General features: G+C 38.8%; 1 protein-coding gene across 1 annotated transcript; it reads left to right on the forward strand.

The window, feature by feature from the left end:
* Positions 1–24: 24 nt before the first annotated feature.
* LOC308398609 (scavenger receptor cysteine-rich domain-containing protein DMBT1-like) lies at positions 25–14,316 on the forward strand. The gene is made up of 13 exons (XM_080885357.1): positions 25–149; positions 1,234–1,436; positions 2,415–2,552; positions 2,679–2,790; positions 4,031–4,217; positions 5,321–5,462; positions 5,605–5,760; positions 8,647–8,702; positions 10,535–10,710; positions 10,920–11,320; positions 11,518–11,614; positions 12,530–12,758; positions 12,857–14,316. The coding sequence occupies exons 1-13, from the start codon at positions 27–29 to the stop codon at positions 13,063–13,065; spliced, it is 2,229 nt and encodes a 742-aa protein (XP_080741483.1). The 5' UTR covers positions 25–26; the 3' UTR covers positions 13,066–14,316.
* The last annotated feature ends 1,890 nt before the right edge of the window (positions 14,317–16,206 follow it).

Genomic DNA, 16,206 nt, shown 5'->3' on the forward strand with positions numbered 1-16,206 from the left:
TGCACATACAGATTCTTTCAGACATCATGGAGGCAGGTGTATTTCTCCTGCTGCTGTTCCCATTGTTGGGGATTGGGTCGACTCTCAGCTTTTATGGAGACAGCATTAGTTTCATGGCTCCAGAGAAGGAAATGGATGGGACATTTAAGGTAATACAACATAAGTATATATGCTGAAACTTTCACTATATTCTTTTAATATTGAGATTTATCATGATAGTGAAAGATGGGCAATATGGATCACAACACAGATTAGTTTACACTCAGTGTAATAATGCATATTTTTAAAGTAGTGGCATTTGCAAAAAGATCCTTTTTAAAAAAAAAAAAATTAAGTAACCATACAGCCACGTCGCTAGTTCTGAAGAAACCTAATTGGAATGCAAAACACTTGCATACAATCCAAACTCTTGTGATGAAGAAAATAGTTAACACTTTCATGCATGTTGTACAGTAATTTCAAAGCTTTTCAATATTTTTGTGAGTAAAAAACTTCAGAAATCCCAAATGGTGGATAGTAATGAAAATGTGCCATCTCTGTATCTGTTAAAAGAAATATACAAGAAATGTGGGTTCATTTGTCTTTGTTTTCTGTCAGTTCTTGTGTTTGGACACATTCATTTTTGTAGTTAGGGTTCTGTGATGTCACCATGTCTAATTAAACGCAATCTAAGACAGGACAGGAGGAAGACCAACATATAGAGTGTGAAACAGTTAAAAACAGAAGAAATGAGGTTTTACATTTTTGTTTTTAATTAGGAATTTGATTAATTAGTTTATCAAGCATCACAGAGCTGAAAACATGGAGGAAATGCATTTACTTTCCTTCTCCTTTTTGTTTATTAAGAAGTGATAAAACGAGATATCTAAAATCCCCTGACTAAAACCTTTGACTCTGAAATGAAGCAACAGTTTTAAACCTGGTTTTATCTGATGTTTACATTTCTGTTCTGAAAACTACAGAAATCTGGTCCTTTCAAAATACAACTATAGAATAGCTTTCACAGATGTTATAGTTTCTACATTTATAAGCATGCAAGAAACAACAACGACTTGGGGAACAGGGGTTAGGGAGTTGTTGTTATTTATGATTTCAGCCCCACAAAAGTTGGTTTGAAATCATGAAGGAAATTGTTCAAAAACTTGGGGGGAAACTGTATTGACTTGAATATGCAAACAATGCAGATTTTTACAATGTGCACAGAAAATGTATTATTTTTTTTAAACCCTCTAGGTGACCTTTTATCACCGGCAGAATGGCAAAAGTAACTGTCAGGATCAGTCATCTTTCTCATGTGATAGTGGCGTATGTACAGGCTTTAACGAGTCGAGCGTCCTGCAAACAGACCAGGACAGCACAGGCCAAGGCCGCTGGTGCCAGTCTGAAGGACACACAACAGCAACCATCCTGACTAATAATGCCTCCTTGTCTCTGAGGTAAGTCCAGGGCACAATAACACAGCTTATCTGATTTATCGTTTGCTAGTTACTCTGGCGTATCTCACAGACTGAATTGAAGATTGTATTTAACAAGCATGATCTAGTACAACTTAAAAATGAAGAAGTTGAGAAAAGTCAGCCCACTTGCAGTGGGATCCGTAGTAAGTGGACTCGTACTGAGGACTGGCCGATACATTCTGAATTGTTACCCTATTATTTATTCTATAGGCTGATCAGAATTGATCTTTACTTTGAAAAACGATCTCTAATAACAAAGGCTTAAAATGAAAGTACACATCACACCCTGCATTTCCCACAGCACAGTATCTGTCAGTGTTGATTTGAGAAGTGATATTCATCTTCTCATTCCACCACGCTGGCTGACTGCCACGCTTGCTGGGACACTTGAATAGAACACAAGTTTGGCATTTGGAATATTTTTGTTGGTATGACAGCCCAGCCTTTTATGAGAAACGTCTGTGTGTGAACAAATAAAAGAACAAAAAGGGAGTTAACTGTAGGATCAGAATGGTAAAGGGATTAGTATAGTGCCTTTCTATTCTCACACACACACATTTAGATGTTGCTTTTAACGATACTTAAGCACATTTACACTCACTCACACTACGACGAATGCATCGAGGGCAGCTTCGGGTTCAGAATCCTGCCCAAGGACACTTCAACACATGGACAGAAGCAGCTGGGGATCAAGCCACTGACCTTCTGATTGGTAGACGACCTGCTCTGCTACCTGATACACAGCTGCTCCATATCAGCTCCTCATATTTTGGAAACACCAACAAATCACGAATAAATGCAAGTTTGTCTTGTAGTGATATCTTCACCAAAATACTCTCTTATCAAAGATGCATATAAAATCCAGACCAGAGTTTTTTCACTTCTCAGATGGCAGCCATTGTTGGTTCAAGTGACGCGTATAATTACGAGCAATGAAATGTTTCACCTCCTTTTCAGGAACTCTGGCTGCTGCTGGGTGTCTAATGTTGAAGGGAAAACCCAGTGGACAACATATGCTGAGCTGGACCTGGGAACTCGATCTGATACGCACACTGTCAACAGCTGTCCCGTAACAACAACAGTGTCTTCTTTGCGGTACATGCCATTTTTCTTATTTGATTCAACATAAAATCGTGAATCTGGAAATCTTACGTAAACATCACTCGATGATTAGTTGTTAAATTACTGTAATATGTACTAATATGATGCCTGTTCTTGCAGGGTGCCTCAAAACTGTTTTTCGAGGATTCGTATTCTGGCACATGATCCAGATGGAGATGAAGTGAAATGTCGCTTTGCTACACCTGGTCCCACAAACTTCGCTCTAGACGAGGTAATCCAGACCAAACGGGGGCTCTAATGACCTTCAATGTGGTCATCTGATGTAGCAATCATTATAGCATTGTAATCCACTAATTTTAGGCACAGCATTTTGATATATTAATCAAAATGTTGGTTTCATCAGGCCCAAACACATATTTTCTCCTGTTGCATCCATTGTTGCGTATGGATGTGAGAATGATCAAATTCTCGCAAAGAATAAAGTGAATGCCTGAGTGTATATGGCTCGAACTGTGGAAGACCTTTTTAAATGGCCAGTAAGACGAGATGAGTGCTATTATGAAAAACAGACAATTACCATCAAATGTTATGCAGCTGTTAACCCTTCTGGGTGTCAATTAGTGTCTGGCACCAGGACTCTGGCACCAGGACACTGGCAGCAGAGTCTCTGGGTCCTGTTGTATTATCACCGTTTGTTCTTTGTCACAGTGCAAAATGTACAAAAATGTACTTGTACATAGTGCATTTCTAATCAGTGAGCTACAGTGATTAGGTCAGGGGTATTTATAAAGGTAACATACTTAATGGACGCAAGGTTTCCCATTGCATTCATCAAGATGAGCAATAATTTATCTTTCAGTGGTTTTAATGCTTTGATTGATCAGTATGTTCTGCATGTTGACAATATAGTTGATGTAATAGATACAAATTTATAATAAACCCATTAAAAAAATCTAATAATTTAACCAACTATCTCCGTTAAGCTCATCTTGTAATCTCATTACAATCATTTGCATTTGCTTACTTGCAAAGAGAGAGAATGAAATCTTTTTTTTTAGACTTTAAAAATGTGTAAAAGAAGATTATTGTTATGCTTTAAGCATAAGATCAGCTCTAATAGTATGCCTTTGGATTTATTAGAAGCATGTGTTTATGCACTGATAATCTGAAGGACCTAAGGGGTGAATCACATATAAGTTAGCAGAAGTAGAATAGAACTTGTGCCGACTAGGCAAGTGATAAAAGAAAAGAAACAAAACTGACCAAATACAAAACAGATGACTACTTTGAAGTACTCGAATGATGGTAGGACAAGGGCACACAGGAGATCAGGTGATGCAGCAAACAGGAGTGACTAGTTGGACCAGATGAAACAGAAGAAATGAAACCAAAAGCAAAACGGTGACATAGTAACTATGTTTGGAATCCCGTCTGTTCCAAACTGATGTGTTTAATAAGCTCTGAGAAAACAGCACCTCTGTCATGTCCATTTGTTATTCGTGTCCCTTTAGACTACATGCATACTGACAAGTACAGGTGACATTGAGACTGGAATCCACGTGTTTGAGTTGATGTTAGAGGACTTCTCCACCAACAACATCACTTTGACCTACTCAGATGGAACATCGGTGTTTCGTGAGGCCTCTGGCATGAACTCACCTCCTCTCTGCAAAGTAAAGCTGCAGTTCTCAATTGAGGGTAAGTGATTCATAAAAGTACATGGTCAGTGCGACACAAACATAATACACGTCTCACCCCAAAAATACTGAATATATATAAACACAAGAGGAATATCATAAACAAAGTCATAAATATCACAAAAACTCCACAAGGTCATGTGAAAAAGGTATTTTAAAACATTACCATTAAAACTTTATGTGGTTTGGCGATTATAAAAACCAAAAAAATAATGACTCAATACAATGAGTCCCAGCCTCCCCTCGAATCATCTTTTATTTGTGTTATAAGAGTTTCTCACATGGTGTAACTTGTATATTGTATTCTGATCTTTCAGTTGAAAACAGCAACAAGTCTACCTATCATTTAACCCTGTTTATTAAATGTACTAAATAGTCTAAGAATATAAGAGTATACAGTTTAATATAAAATAGTATAATAGTATAATAAATATTCAAGACAAGTGAAATTTAAGTACAGTATTTGGATACATTTGTTTACTTTAGCTTCCAAAGTTGCTTCTAATGAACCTATCGCTTTAAAACCTGAACCATGAAATAACTGCCAGAAATCTTTAAGTTTTTGATAATGAAGTGTTTGTTGAATCTTTAGACAAAATATATAAAATTTTAATCTCCACATATGTGAGTTTTAATTTGTATCACATTTGCTACATAAGCCATATTTTTGCAATTTAGTGCTTAAAAACGTGTCATGCAATTTAAAGTAGAAGTAAAAAAAACAAATCACGCTGATGATGTAAAAGTCTCAAAAACACGTATCAAATATGACACGCTGGGCTTTAAAGGGTTACATTTAAATAAACAAAGAAATTACCTTTTTTTTTCTTAAGTTACACTTTGTCTCTGAAAAACTCAAATATGTTTCCTTTACGTTGGTGCTGACACAAGCAAGAGTCATTAATATCAGCAAAGCAAGGTTAACTGACTGGATAATTTATGACTTAACTGGCAGCTTGAGGACTGTCTCACGTTTTATTCTGATGTGGTGACTGACCAACCAACTCTAACTCAGAGAGGCCATTGTATGGCTGCACAATACCAGAAACTGTCAAGTCTCATAGAAACAGAACTTACATTCTTTCTGCCTTGTTTGTGTTTTAGTTCTCCTGCCAATACCAAACTGTGAAGCCGGTCATGTGCAGCCCATATTCTTGTACAGAACCCCTTCACACGGTGATATTCTTCATGCCACTGTGGGCCAGACATTCCAGCTTAATGCTGAAGCTGAAGCTCGCCATGCCAGGTGTTTACTTACTGAAATTATTAATTATGGCACTAGCTTTCCCTAAACAAACACCCTGTAATGTTGATATAATACTCAGAGAATTTCTGTGGATTTTGTGTGTGTGTGTGTGTGTGTGTAATGTTTATTCCTTTCCCTAAAGCATCCACGACTTCCAGGTCAGTGGCCCCCAGAACATGACCAAAGTGTTCAAAGACGATCTGCTCGGAAAAGCAGAAGTCACTCTCAGCTGGACACCACAGCTCAGTGACCTGTACAGATATGTCCCAGTCTGCTTCACTGCAGAGACAAATGACACGTGAGTGCCTTTATATAAAATCAAGCATTTTAAAACAATAAAGATTATTCACAAATGGAAAAAAAAAAGGTAGACAGATGCCAATCTTCTCAGGAATGCAGTGGGGCAAAAAAGTATTTAGTCAGCCACCGATTGTGCAAGTTCCCCCACCTAAAATGATGACAGAGGTCAGTAATTTGCACCAGAGGTACACTTCAACTGTGAGAGACAGAATGTGAAAAAAAAAATCCATGAATCCACATGGTAGGATTTGTAAAGAATTTATTCGTAAATCAGGGTGGAAAATAAGTATTTGGTCAATAACAAAAATACAACTCAATACTTTGTAACATAACCTTTGTTGGCAATAACAGAGGTCAAACGTTTACTATAGGTCTTTACCAGGTTTGCACACACAGTAGCTGGTATTTTGGCTCATTCCTCCATGCAGATCTTCTCGAGAGCAGTGATGTTTTGGGGCTGTCGCCGAGCAACACAGACTTTCAACTCCCGCCACAGATTTTCTATGGGGTTGAGGTCTGGAGACTGGCTAGGCCACTCCAGGACTTTCAAATGCTTCTTACGGAGCCACTCCTTTGTTGCCCGGGCGGTGTGTTTTGGATCATTGTCATGTTGGAAGACCCAGCCTCGTTTCATCTTCAAAGTTCTCACTGATGGAAGGAGGTTTTGGCTCAAAATCTCACGATACATGGCCCCATTCATTCTGTCCTTAACACGGATCAGTCGTCCTGTCCCCTTGGCAGAAAAACAGCCCCATAGCATGATGTTTCCACCCCCATGCTTCACAGTAGGTATGGTGTTCTTGGGATGCAACTCAGTATTCTTCCTCCTCCAAACACGACGAGTTGAGTTTATACCAAAAAGTTCTACTTTGGTTTCATCTGACCACATGACATTCTCCCAATCCTCTGCTGTATCATCCATGTGCTCTCTGGCAAACTTCAGACGGGCCTGGACATGCACTGGCTTCAGCAGCGGAACACGTCTGGCACTGCGGGATTTGATTCCCTGCCGTTGTAGTGTGTTACTGATGGTGACCTTTGTTACTTTGGTCCCAGCTCTCTGCAGGTCATTCACCAGGTCCCCCCGTGTGGTTCTGGGATCTTTGCTCACCGTTCTCATCATCATTTTGACCCCACGGGATGAGATCTTGCGTGGAGCCCCAGATCGAGGGAGATTATCAGTGGTCTTGTATGTCTTCCATTTTCTGGTGATTGCTCCCACAGTTGATTTTTTCACACCAAGCTGCTTGCCTATTGTAGATTCACTCTTCCCAGTCTGGTGCAGGTCTACAATACTTTTCCTGGTGTCCTTCCAAAGCTCTTTGGTCTTGGCCATGGCGGAGTTTGGAGTCTGACTGTTTGAGGCTGTGGACAGGTGTCTTTTATACAGATGATGAGTTCAAACAGGTGCCATTCATACAGGTAACGAGTGGGGGACAGAAAAGCTTCTTACAGAAGACGTTACAGGTCTGTGAGAGCCAGAGATTTTCCTTGTTTGAGGTGACCAAATACTTATTTTCCACCCTAATTTACGAATAAATTCTTTACAAATCCTACCATGTGAATTCATGGATTTTTTTTTCACATTCTGTCTCTCACAGTTGAAGTGTACCTCTGGTGCAAATTACTGACCTCTGTCATCTTTTTAAGTGGGGGAACTTGCACAATCGGTGGCTGACTAAATACTTTTTTGCTCCACTGTAAATGTCCAAGGAAAATCATCCCAAAGCCAGACAATTCTCAGAGTGAAAAATTATAGCTTGCTTGGAAGGACTGGCAACATAGCTGCAAAGTTGTATGTGAATAAGCCATACAACTTCTGGAGCAGTGTTGTAAATGGTAAATGGTAAATGGCCTGCATTTGTATAGCGCTTTTCTAGTCCATAGGACCCCAAAGCGCTTTACACTACATTCAGTCATTCACCCATCCACACACACACATTCACACACTGGCGATGGCAAGCTACATTGTAGCCACAGCTGCCCTGGGGCGCACTGACAGTTGTTTAGACAGATGACACTAAAGTGGAGATTTGCTGAAACCCAAACACAGCATATTAGCAAAAGTGCCTCAGAACCATCAAGCACAGTGGGGAGAGCTGATGATTGAAGATGGTTTTGTAGCCACAGGACCTGGGCACCTTGCTGTCTTAGTCAACCATGAACTCCTTTGTATGTTAAAGTGTCCCAGAGTCAAATCTGACAATCAAAGCTTGGTGAAAACTGAGTGAAACAACACAATGATCCCAAGCACAGTGACAAAACTACAGCAGAATGGCTGAAAAAGAAAGAATCGTAGCTCGGACCACTACTCCATTGAAGTGCTGTGGTGGGACCTTACGGTTTTTCTTGATTGCTTTGACACACTCACAGCAGGAAAGTCCTTGTCACCACTTTGATGCAGCACATTTCCTCGTACACATTACACATTGTCACACACTGCTGTTGTTTCCACACATATTTTACTACCATGTTGATGCCCTTCTCACTTGAATCTACAACTCATCAAAACAGTCACAACTCTAGATCGATCACTACTTCCCTGAAAGAGTAGTAATCTGGCCATTCTGCTGCTCACTGGATATTTTCTCATTTCAGACCTATAAACCCTAGAGATTGTTGTGCGTTAGCACATCGTACATCAACAATGTCTGAAAACTCACACCGGTCCGTCTGTTATCAGCAGCCATGCCATGTTCAGTCATCCTTCAGCAGACTGTCTTCACCACGTCTACATGTATAAACGCTTTGAGTTCGTGTTGATGTGAAAAGTTGATTAGATATTTGGATCACTATAATGAGCAGTCTTCAAGTCAACATTACATTTAAGCTTGCTCTTTCCATATTTTCACTTAAATATCTTCTTTCTTTTTTTGTCATTAAGCCAATCAGAGATGAGGTGTGTTGTTGTCTTGGTGACCCAAGCATCTACCACACAAGGTTAGTAAACACCTGCTCTCTCTCTTGACAAATGAGCAGTGCGTGTAATAACTAAGTGCCATGGCAACAGCACAAACACTGCTGGCCATTTGTTCACTTGTGGTTCTATTTTGCTTCCCATGAAACCTCTTAAAGTGACAGTACTCCCTCTTAAAAAAATACATAAAAACAAAACCTAAACAACTTTTAAAACAGTGTTTTTCTTCTGTTTATGTCCATTACATAAGTAAATGAATTGTTTGTTTGCATTTTCTTATTCAACCTGATTTCCAAAAGATTTGGCATACTGTAAAATAAGATCATTTTGAGTGAATAAAGTTGGGACAGGGCAATATTTACGTCTGTGTAGAATTTCCTCCTTTTTTAACAGTCCCAAAGATCAGTTGTTGGGAGTGTTGTCCCAGTCTTCTCTGATACATGATTCTAACTGCACGACAGACCCAAGTCTCATTTGTTGTGTGTTTCACTTCCTGTTATAACAAATGTATTTAGTTGGTAACTGCAGGCAGGCCAGTTCAGCACACAAACTCTTCTGCTATGAAAGCATTGCCGTTGTAATATATACAGGATGCATCATAACCTCTGTGTTGTTCAAATATATATGACCTTACCTGGAAAACATGTAATCTGTGTGGGAGCGTGTGCTGGTCTAAAACCTGTTTTTAATGTAATATTACCCCGAGGGCTTAGAGATCACAATCTTCCAATATCTCAGCAAGAATCTGAGTTTTCTCCAGATCCTTTTCATCTTTTAATATTATGTACTGTAAATAATAACAAATTTGGCCTGCAGCCTAATTACATTTGGCCCGCGAAGCCATACCAAATTCCTATTAGAGCTGGCCTACTGGTATTATACAGCTAATATATATATATTGTTTAGTATTAAGCTTTGCTTGTTACATATTCAGTTTTTCAGCAAAACGTGTTTGAGTCCATAAGAAAAGATTCATTCTTATATCTGGAGGAATAAATATATTTCAATAAATATTAATGTTAGCCCGCGACTTTGTTCCAGTTTTGAATTTTGGCCCACTGTGTATTTGAGTTTGACACCCCTGCTCTAACAGTTTCAAAATAGTCCTCTAGCTATTATTTTTGTTGCCCTGTCTCTACTTTTTGCTGCCATCAAATTCAGTATCAGCTAATATTTGTCCTAAAATAGTAAAGTGGATCAGTTTAAACATGTAACATATTTTCAATGTGATTTTTATTTTTTTTTTGGATTTGCAAATCACTCCCTTTTGTTTTCAGTTTACAGGTTACACAGCACCTAGGCTTTTTTTAAAATTGTAAATCGAGGTTATAAATATACTGAATAAAATGTTTCATTTCTTAGATTCTTTTAAATAATGTAATTAAATGCGTTTTACAAGTATAAGGTAAACGTTAAACACAGTTTGATTGAGATGTAAATGCATACATGTTGGATATTTTAGATTTTGGTTTCAGTCCAGTATAATTTAGTGGTTTTCTGCTAGTTCTCTTCACAAACTGACATAAATTAACCCAAAGATATTTCCTGTACAAGTTTGTTTTAGTTTGATTTCAATATTATCTTTGTTATGTTTCAGTTTTATTATCTAATTAATATTGTTATTTTGCAGGTTTTTTCACATTTATTTGTAGCTTTTAATTTCATTATAACATTGACTCTTATAACTAAGTAAAATCACATTTGTTTCTTTGCGGTTTTCTTTTTTCCTTTGTTTTCTTCTTTTATAATAGCTTTTTATTTATTTTTTAATGATTTTGAATATGAATATGTAGTAATCGTATGATAAAATACTTTATTCCTAATAGGTAGCTAATATAGATTGTGCTGTTTACAGGCAAGGCCACTGTTCATTGCTCAGCCAATAAGATGACAGTAGCCCTTGATAAAGCTTCCATGCCTGGCATTGACGAGAACTTTCTCAAGCTGAGTGACCCTTCATGCTCGCTCACCTCCAACAGCACTCACATCATGGGTGCAATGTCCTTCAGCACTTGTGGGACAAAAATTGAGGTTTGGAGAAACATTTACATTTCTTTGTAGATAAAAATGTTTTTTTCATTAATGAACAGCAAAATTTGAGTTTGTAAAATAAGCCAGTTACTGTACGTCGCAACGAGAAGAATATTGCGGCTCGATACACTGAACAGAACAACATCACGACCGTTGTTCATTATCCTCACGGCAACTAATTGCTTTTCCTTTGTTTGTCTTAAATACAGGATAAAGGTGATTATATCATTTTCAAGAATGCGATCAACTCCTTTGAGCTGGCTAACGAGGTTATAACTCGAAGGAAGACAGTTAAAATCGGTTTCTCATGCCAGTTTCCCAAAGCCATCAGCATCTCCAATTACTACAATCTCCACAACGCTGACTACATTTTCACCGAGTCCAACTTCGGAAGCTTTGGCTACACTTTTGAAATTTTCCACAACAGCAGCTTTACAAACAGAGTGGAGGCTAGTGCCTATCCAGTACAAGTCAAGCTGCTGGAGACTATTTTTATGGGCATCCAAGCTAGTTCAGAATTACCAAACGTGATGTTGTTTGTTGAGTCATGCAAAGCCACTCCTGATAACAACCCTGAAAACAGCCTCTCGTACTACATCATCAGGAATGGGTAAGTGCTGATGCAAAAAAAGTGCTGTAAAATTTAAAAAATGCTTAAAATTCCTTACAACTAAATTGTCGATAATATTTTCACAGGAGTGTATTTTAGCTACATTAAATAGCAATACTAATTACTACAACTTACAACTATTAAATGTCATCTTCCATTTACATTGCTTCATACGATTGACCTAAACCTTCTTTCAGGTGTGTAGAAGACGAGACAGTAACAATTTACCCATCTAATAAAACTGCATTCAACTTCGGACTTCAAGCCTTTAAATTTACTGGAAACTATGACCAGGTAACTTTAGATAGCACCAAATACAAACCTCTAACCTATACAAAAATATTACTCACACAGTTATATACTGAAGAGTATATGCATAACAAAGAAAATCCTGATATCACTGCTTTCCTGCTGTTTTGTATCCAATTTCCAAGTGTGAAAAAGCTTGAAAAATTATTTTGGTACAGAATCAGCAACATTTTTAAACTTTGACTAATAACTATATACAGATATAACAAAGTTACCACTGACAAGTGAAGTGAACAACACTGGTATCACTTCATGCCATCTGTTCGTAAGGAGGAGACATTTGGGAGCAAATGAACATTTTGCCTTCAAGTGTAAGGATTTGAGCGAGTTAGAGAAGGGCCAAATTGTGATGGCTAGAACATTTCCAAAATTGCAGTAATTATCGGGTTATTGGTTTGATTAAACAGACAAAAGTCAAAAGTGCATGGCAGTTTGTTGAGTATTGGGGATCTGATCAGTCAGGGTGCCCATGCTAAACCCCATCCATCACTGAAAGTGCCAAGAATGGGCACGGAGCAATGGAAGAAGGTGGCCTGGACTGATGGCCGGGTGCCTGTGCGTCACCTACCTGGGGAACACCTGGCACCAGGATGCAGTATGGGAAGAAGGCAAGGCAGAGGCAGTGTGATGCGACAGACAATATTATGCTCGGAAACCTCGGGTTCAGTGAGACTGATTAGACAGTTGGATGAGTGATGAAAACTTTCCGTACAGGTCAGTTCTGCTTTGGCAGCGAAAGGGGGACCAAGACAGTATTAGGGAGGTGGTCATAATATTACGCCTGATCAGTGTACATGTAGTTTTTAAGTTGTGGCAACTACCTGGAAGCATTTCAAGATGGGTAACTGGTGGTTAGACAAGTGCTTGTTATTCCAAAGCCTTTACTCTTCCACATTACAGGTGTACATCACGTGCTCTGTAATCCTGTGTGAGCCTGAGAGTCCCTTTTCCAGATGTGCCCAGGGATGTCTGAAGGATCCATCACGCAGACGTAGGCGAGGCCTGAGCGGGGAGACGGGTAGACACTACATTACCCAGGGCCCTCTGCAGTTTGTTGGGCAGCCTTTTCCTGATACAGCAGAGAACAGTCAGGATGTTCTGATGGAAAGGAGCGGCACGCTTCCAGAAGGTTAATCCAAAATGTATCAATCTACCTGTTTGATTGCCTCTCTGCCTCCTTACTTGCTTGCCAGCTTGTCCAACTATCCATGTATTGATGTCTTTCAGTGAGTCCTCCACCAGCTTCTCCAGGCACAAAATCAAGTGAGGAAGGTTGGGAAATGAGGAAGATCTTCAGCTCCAACATCTCCACCGCAGTCTTTGCCAGCGCCTTCTTAGTGTCAGTGGTGCTGTTGGGCATTATGGCTCGTTACTACAGGAAGAACGGAAGAGCAGAAGACCGCAAAGTTCTCATAGCTTCAGAATGGGAGAACTAAACCCAGTATTTACTCACAATTGTGTTTGTCTCACTTTCACATGATCACTTTCTTCAAAGTCTGTCTTAAAACAAAATTGCATCAAAAGCTGCTAAACAACCCTTAAAAACATCTTTTCATCTGAAGAGATGGCAGACACCAGTCCTGCCAAAATACTCTCAAATACCGATAGCTATTATGAAGCTTTTGAAGTTGTAAGTAGTCAAATATTTAAGTGAGTATCTTCTACTGTTATTCTTTATGTGATCTTTGATGGGATAATAACATGAATGGGTAAAAACGAATTTAGCAGATGCTCGTTTGATTTGAACTGCACTGTTAATATTTTTTGTGTGTGGACAGGTAGTAGAGTCAGAATTCATTTTGGATGAAGGCTTCACTAGGCGGCAGCAGCAGAGCCTTTCTACAATTGGTCCATGATGGTGGGACTTTAAGACAGACTTGCTTAATTATCTCTTTTTTTAAGGTGATTAGTCTATATGTGGTGTCGTGGTCGTCTAGTCCTCTAGACAAAATGATTAGTTCTGATAGGGGTTGCATGTTAACATATCTAATACCTGTGCACTCACCAAAAAGCACAGGCTTTAAAGTAATGTCAAGAACAATTTATGACAATTCACGACCTTCAGTTCAAAGCTCGTCTCAAAAGATTAGTTAGAACTTCAAAGCAACATTGTATTCAAAACTGGTTTTGCCAGATTTTTTCATGCCATTATAGCATCAACTTTCTGGAAATGTTCCGCTTTCTGATTCTCAACAAAAGCTGCCGGCTTCTCGGCCAGAAAGTGTCTTTTAGCAACTAGTTTATGTACTTTATAGGAGCTTTGTTCTGGGGTTTTTTCTTTTGCTTTTACAAAACATTATTGTTTAAGAAAAGATAGTGGTTTAGGCTAATATTTTGTTTAAAATACTAAGAGCTAAAAGCCTGCATGTTGAAAAATTCCCCTAACACTCCACTAGATTTGGTTCTCTTTAATTTAGACATACGTTTTCATAACTTTAAACAAAGAGTGAGATTAGCTGCAGATTCTGTGTTAGTGGCGGCGAGATTGGGGATTGTTTTGGCGTACATAAAAGAAATGGCCATCCTTCAAAGACAACACATTAATGTCTGTAATGTCTGAAAGTGTAATAATATGTAATTCTGTCATTTAATGGGATTTATTGGCAATAAATGGAATGCACTAGATTTAAATTCTACTTGAAATTGAAATCACATAATAAACACAATACTGGGTGTGTATGCATGTGGATTGTTATGTGCTTTCATTTATTTTATATAAAATCTGTTATTAAGTGGGCTTGTTTATTTGGACATGAATGAAAATCCAAGCCAAAGTAAGATTGATGATCTGGACAGATTCTTAGAACATGGCCTTGGCAGCATCTGACCAATCACAGAGGGGCCTTTCATAAGTCATATGACTCTTATTTCACAGAAAATTTTCAGAATTATCCCAATTATACCACATACGTCAGAGATCTTATGATGTGGTGATTTAAAAAAATCCCAAGATCATAAAAATATACCAATAAACAGCAATTTCTTCAGTTAATATGGTGATTTACATATTTTAATTCCAGTTAATATTTTTATCACTGGGTACGCTCTCAGTGAAACACACATTTGTTCTTCGATCAAATAATGAACATTTAGAATCACATATATTATTAATACTAAAAATAGAATTACATTAAACTAATGCAACAAAAGCTGCTCAATAATTATCAAAAACTTCAATCCCCGCAGTTCAGGCACCTACAAGCGATTCCTGAGGAAGTGTTTTAACAAGGAAAATGACACAATGGGTCAAACGGTACTTCATTAACACCAATTTGTTTTTTTGTTTGTTTCTTTTAAAGTTTATGATATATCTGTAAAGAAAACATCCAGCTCTCAAGTTGTCAGTTAATCAGCTATAGTGACTGATCTGGCCTGGAGGTCATTTTGCTTAGCTTTCCCTGTAACACACCAACGCCCACTACAGCAAAACATTCAGGCCTGACCAAACCTCAAAATATCCTTTAACAATAGTACATTTACGGCACATGGCTTAGAGGAATGTCTTGAATTGACCCCATTCATTGAGCAAGATAAAGGCCTACCACACCAGGTGCACGGCCTTTTGTTAACTAAGCAACTCCCACACTTACACTCTCTGTTCTCAGCACTGCAGTTTCCTAGGGACCTGAAAATCCCCATGTAACACATAAACAAACGTCATGTTATGCATTTCGATTTAGCTTTTTTATTAAGAGTAATGTTTAATGTACCCGGCGGCTGCTGGCTGGGCCTGCGGGCTCGTCACTGCATCCCCTGTGGCTTCTGCTCCGTGGCTGCTGACCTCATGTCTGGGGCTCTCCTCAGCTTTTTCCAGGAAGGTGGCGCGGTTGCCTCTCCGGTGGTCCTCCTTGGGCTTTCGCACATTGGGGGGCCTGTGGGTGTCCGGGCCTGGGTCTCCTCCATGTCTGCTTCATGCTCTGAGGGGACCCCCCCCTAGCAGATTGTTAGAAGGATAAACCTTTTGAACTCAAGCGTGCTCACACACACAGGTGTGCACACGGTTGCTCACAGACAAACTAGATCTTCCTTAGCTGCTACCTTAAAGCATATCGTGCGCTGTCGGTCTTGTGTGCTGCTCAATAACATTCAATATTTAGTACTGACTGTTACTTACACTGTCTAGGTCATTGCTTTGATCTCTGTATTGTGTTGTTCTCTTGTTGCTTGTTTTCGTTTTTCTTCTTTTAACCGGTGATCCAACGGATTTCCTCAGTGTCTTCTGTCACTGTCCCCCTCCCTTCCCTCTGTTTTTCTTTCTCTCTTTCTGTCTAATTGTCTGTCCAATTTGTAATAACTTAAAATAAAATAAAATAAATAAACAATAATAATACATATCGATCAAGTGGACCAATATGGCATTGCTATATTTTCGCCACTTGAAAAAATACATCCGTTGGGCATCTTTCCTGGCCTTTAGCAATTCAGAATCGTTGTCTGAAGTACCAAACGGGACAGGCCAAAATAGAAAAAAGAAAAGAAAGTAGTGTTTAAGTTGTTATGTTATATTTTGTAATTTAATTTTACAAAACTGATGAGTGTTGTAGGAACAAGACAGAAATTGTCACCTAACAGGGTGT

Source organism: Rhamphochromis sp. 'chilingali', assembly GCF_963969265.1.
Source record: "Rhamphochromis sp. 'chilingali' genome assembly, chromosome: 6".
Taxonomy (NCBI): Eukaryota; Metazoa; Chordata; class Actinopteri; order Cichliformes; family Cichlidae; genus Rhamphochromis; species Rhamphochromis sp. 'chilingali'.

What these genes read in the sequence shown, in the direction of transcription:
- LOC308398609 (XM_080885357.1), top strand. Translation starts at nt 27, where the DNA reads ATGGAGGCAGGTGTATTTCTCCTGCTGCTGTTCCCATTGTTGGGGATT. An exon ending in AATGCCTCCTTGTCTCTGAG is followed by an intron (nt 1,437 to 2,414) that starts GTAAGTCCAGGG and finishes CCTCCTTTTCAG; the next exon opens with GAACTCTGGCTGCTGCTGGG. An exon ending in TACTACATCATCAGGAATGG is followed by an intron (nt 11,321 to 11,517) that starts GTAAGTGCTGAT and finishes ACCTTCTTTCAG; the next exon opens with GTGTGTAGAAGACGAGACAG.